At 47.1% G+C, this 4657-nt stretch overlaps 1 protein-coding gene across 1 annotated transcript; it reads left to right on the top strand.

The window, feature by feature from the left end:
• The first annotated feature begins 911 nt into the window (after positions 1–911).
• LOC147891898 (pentatricopeptide repeat-containing protein At5g27110-like) lies at positions 912–3706 on the top strand. The gene has a single exon (XM_087388629.1). It carries the CDS (start codon positions 981–983, stop codon positions 3255–3257), a length of 2277 nt encoding a protein of 758 aa, XP_087244755.1. The 5' UTR covers positions 912–980; the 3' UTR covers positions 3258–3706.
• The last annotated feature ends 951 nt before the right edge of the window (positions 3707–4657 follow it).

Raw genomic sequence — 4657 nt, 5'->3', positions numbered from 1 at the left:
AACTAATTTAAGGGTGGATACATGCTGCCCAGTGCCCGTCCACGCGAGAGAAGGGATAGGCACTACGTGGTTACACACCAAATGGACAACATTATTACTTAATGGAAGTAATAATGACACTTCATGACAATGGACAGCTTGTGGGCGCTCCTTATTGGCAAGGATCTCGGTTCAAAGGCCTTTGTTAGCTTGTTTCATGCATGGATAGGGGATGGGCACGGAGTTGAGGTTGCCTAAGCTCATGGGCGCCTCCCATTTTAAGGAACGAACCACGATTGCGCAAGTGGCGACCAAATCTCGACACACCCTTCTCTTGTGTGGGTGGGCATTAGCGTGTAAACACCCTAACTACATCTATACCGGTCAACTTCATGAACTACACATGAAAACCCAACCCATAAGGAGGATCTCGGACTCAAAAGACATGTAATAACCTTTACCAACTACAAATCTATAGCGAGTCAACTTCACCAGCTACATCTATAACCAGTGAACTTCACTAACTACACATCTATAATCCTGAGGATCTTCTTGCTGTAAGTCAACAATGTACTTTTAAATGTGGAGGTTGTAACATGAGCCTGAATTGACTCCCTTCACGTTTCCTGAATATGAAATACCAATTAGTCCCTTAGGATGGCCAAAAATCAGCATCTTCACTTAAAGAAAAGAGAGCTCTAAAATTAAGCTGCATTGGTATGAGCTGGTGAAGCTAGATTTCTTTCTTTTATATTTAATATAGATTTTACTTGTTAAAACAAAAACAAAGCATCATCTTCCTTACATACCTAAATTTTATTTTTCCCTCTCAATGGTTGAAAGCCATTGTGCACCTGAGGCAGATGAAATTAAGCTGTAGGCAGAGAGCTCCTTACCTCAAGAGTTATCGAGATCTTCGGCTTCTGCAGACATCCAAGCAATGCTCTAACTACAATGCATCCGCCACCTGCTGATGGGTTTCTTGAATAATCCACTGTAATATGGATAAAGTCAAACTCCTGCCCTCTGCTTCTCGATGGTGGATGGCGCCCAATCTGCCCAAAGATGTTTCGAAGGCAACCGTGCTTGCCAAGCTCAAGGTGGGTGGCAATGACATTGTATCCCTCGCACTCAGTAAGGAGCAGGATCACACTCCATATCCCAAAAACCCCGCCCTGAGGGGTGAATTTCCACACCTTGAAACCACATCTGACGAGTGCATACGAACGGAGATCCTGCACCAGCTTGACCAGGCTGGCAGTCAGACTGACCCTGTGACTTACGCTTCGCTTGTGCGCTGGTGTGGGAGTGCCAAGGCCCTATTGGATGGCAAGCGTGTGCATAAGCACATAATTAAAAGTGGACTTGGCCAAAACATACTTCTAGGAAACCTTCTTGTACAAATGTATGGCAATTGTGGAGCTCTCCAAAACGCCCGTGCATTGTTTGCCCAATTGCATGAACGGAATCAGCATTCTTGGAATTTCATAATTGCAGCCTATGCCCGGCTTGGGCAGAGCAAAGAGGCCTTCCAGCTGTTTGCTCAAATGGAGGGGGAAGGGTTGATACCAAATAAATACATTTTGGCCAGCATTATTACTGCATGCACTGGCCAGAGCTACCGCTCTGAAGGCAGAAGACTGCACACACGCATCCTGAGCAATGAACTTGAAGCTGACACTGCTGTTGCCACGGGCCTGATCAACATGTACTCAAAATGCGGTTACCTGGAGGATGCCTGTGGGACATTTACAAAGATGCATGAACACACTACCTTTTCATGGACAGCCATTATCACGGCTCATGCCCAGCATGGGCAGGGCAAGGACGCTCTTCGGCTCTTTATTCATATGCAACAGGAAGGAGCAATGCCAAGCAAGGTCACCTTCGGCAGCGCCCTTTCTGCATGTACCAGCAAGGCATTTCTAGCCGATGGTAAGCGGCTACATGCGTGCATCATGGGCAATAGATTTGATTCCGAACCCATAATTGAGACTTCCCTAGTGAACATGTATGCAAAGTGTGGTAGCTTGGAGGAGGCAAGGGGATTGTTTGACAAAATGTGCAGAAGGGATGAGTTGTCTTGGAATGCCATGATTGCAGGGTATGCCCAGCATGGGCATTGCAATGATGCTTTTTGCCTGTTTGACCAAATGCTTCTTGACGGAATTATGCCAAACAAGTTCATCTTTGCTAGCATTATCACTGCATGTGCTAGTAAGGCAGCCCTTGTTAGAGGAAAACGTGTTCATGTTTGCATCGCTGGCAGTGGGTTCGAATGTGATGTGGTTGTGGGGAATGCCCTTGTTAACATGTATGGCAAGTGTGGCAGCCTAGATGATGCACAAATGATGTTTGACAAAATGAACAAGCGAGACAAATATGTGTGGACTGCTATGATCGTTGCATATGTCCAGCATGGCAAGGGCAAGGATGCGCTACAATTATTTGAAAAAATGCAGGAGGAAAATGTGAAGCCAGACAATGTCACATTTGCCAGTATTCTGTCTGGTTCTGCTGACGAAGCAGCCCTACCTGAAGGCAAGCTAATGCATGCTTACATTGCAGGCAGCGGACTTGAGTCAGATCTGGCTGTCGGGAATGCTCTTGTGCACATGTATAGCAAATGTGGCAGCCTCAAGGATGCAAGGAGTGTGTTTGACACAATGGATGAGCGGGACACTGTCTCATGGAATGCCATGATTGCAGCATATGCCCAGCATGGACAGGGTAAGAATGCCCTATATCTCTTTGACCAAATGCAATGGGAAGGTGTTCTGCCTGATAGTGTTACATTTGTTAGTGTTCTTTCTGCTTGCAGCCATACGGGTATGGTTAAGGAGGGTTGTATGTACTTCACACGTATGACTCGAGACCATGGCATAGAACCCTTTATTGATCATTATAATTGCATGATTGACTTACTTGGGAGGGCAGGACGGTTGGATGAGGCAGAGAACTTGATTGTGAACATGCCATTGAAGCCTACTGCTGTCACATGGATGACTTTGCTTGGTGCTTGCAGCAGTAAAGCTGATGTGGAGAGAGGAGAAGGTGCTGCAAAGATATTGTTTGAATTAGATCCACAGAGCACAGCACCATATGTAATGCTAGCAAACATGTATGTTACAGTTGGCATGGATAATGAGGCCGTCAAGGTCATAAACTCTATGAATGAAAAGGGTTTGAAGGAGCAGCCAGGCTGCATTTCAATTGAAATTAAAGCACATGGGGCTTCTGCTGATGCACATGGGGCTTCACAGACTTGTAAGGGGTGAGAAGGTGGCTGTGCCTCAAGTCCTGCAGAGCAGCCCTGTCATGCTCTATTTACTCAAATAAGCCCCATTGGCAGATAGAGAGGACCTGGCAAGAGTGCAAAACTCCAAATGCTCAGGGAAGAGTATCTGTATTTGTTGGGCTTAGTGAACTTTGGGGAAGAAGTGAGCTTTGATTCTCCTTCAGTAGATGAAAAAGCCATCGTGAGGGTGAGACACATTCAATGTAACGCATCTCCTTCCTGGACCTCCTAGTGGAGATTTAGGAAATTCCCTGATAATACGTGCTTCAGCATTAAAAGTACTCGTGTGGCACTGGCCAACACAAGGTGTGTTAGAGAAATAGGGTCAATGCCCCACCTGTGGGGCCCCAAATGAGAACAGCTCAAGGGGTTGGTGCCTCAGCATATTTGAGAGTGACCTGTAGGGAGGATGCCATGTGGGAGCAATATGGCAGCGCCTAGATCTACTTTTAGCTTCAGAGTATGAAGTTCCTGCTGGTACAACAGCAGCTACAGCAAGTACACATGGGCTGAAGCAGTGCGCATCAGTAGCCAGTGGAAGACTGACAGCAGCAGGTGGGAGCAGAGGCAGACTGACAGCAGCAAGTCAGAGCAAAGGCAGGCTGGCAGCAGCATTCAGTGGGGGGGCTGGGGCCATTTACAGGCCTGGCCCCTAGGTCCTTCAGTACAGGCTCTACATCAGGCGCCTTCCAGATCGCCAGCAGGGAGCAGATTAGCTTGGGATAGAAGCCATGTTGGCAGCAGGGGCAGACATGGTTGGCGACAGATTGGTCAGCCAGTCTGTCAGATCTGATCGGTCAGTTTCAGGGGCCTTGTGCCCTCATTAAAGGCCCATTGTGGACACATTCAAAAGTCAGTTCTGCAGGGCTTATGCACTATCCAGGTTGCACACAAAGCGGTACATCTACTTGCTTTAGAAAGGCCATATTGTGGTGCACACTGCACAGGAGGATTAGCAGGAAGATCAGCAACAGATTCACAGAGATCAGTCTTTGGGAGACGAGCCTACTCTAGGGGGCAAACCAGCCTCCTGTTGGAGAGCATAGGAGGGGCTGTATGCTGCAGAAGACTCGAAGAGGTTCTCACAGTCAACGCAAAGCAGGGTTAGGAGGACACTTCCCCTAGAGCACCTACTCAAGGCCATTAAGTGCAAGCGATGATCTAGGAGAGGTCTACAGCAGAAGGATCAGCAAACATAGCCTGTTCGTGATGGCTTACCTCAGCGCATGTTTACTGAAGGTGCTGTCACAGTTTTGGTTATATTTGGTACTTTGATATTTTGTTTGGCTCAATGTCTGTGTGTATTCTCTCCATGACTAAATTGTTACATCTCTAAGCACACGAAGTGAGTTGGCATTAAAGTTTTTGCTGTGAGATCTC

The sequence above is a fragment of the Dipteris shenzhenensis genome, chromosome 17 (assembly GCF_047967505.1).
Source record: "Dipteris shenzhenensis isolate YYH24624 ecotype China chromosome 17, Dip_SZ_1.0, whole genome shotgun sequence".
NCBI classification, from domain to species: Eukaryota; Viridiplantae; Streptophyta; class Polypodiopsida; order Gleicheniales; family Dipteridaceae; genus Dipteris; species Dipteris shenzhenensis.
The sequence above is the reverse complement of the archived record's forward strand: the minus strand, read 5'-3'. Positions and strand labels throughout refer to the sequence as shown.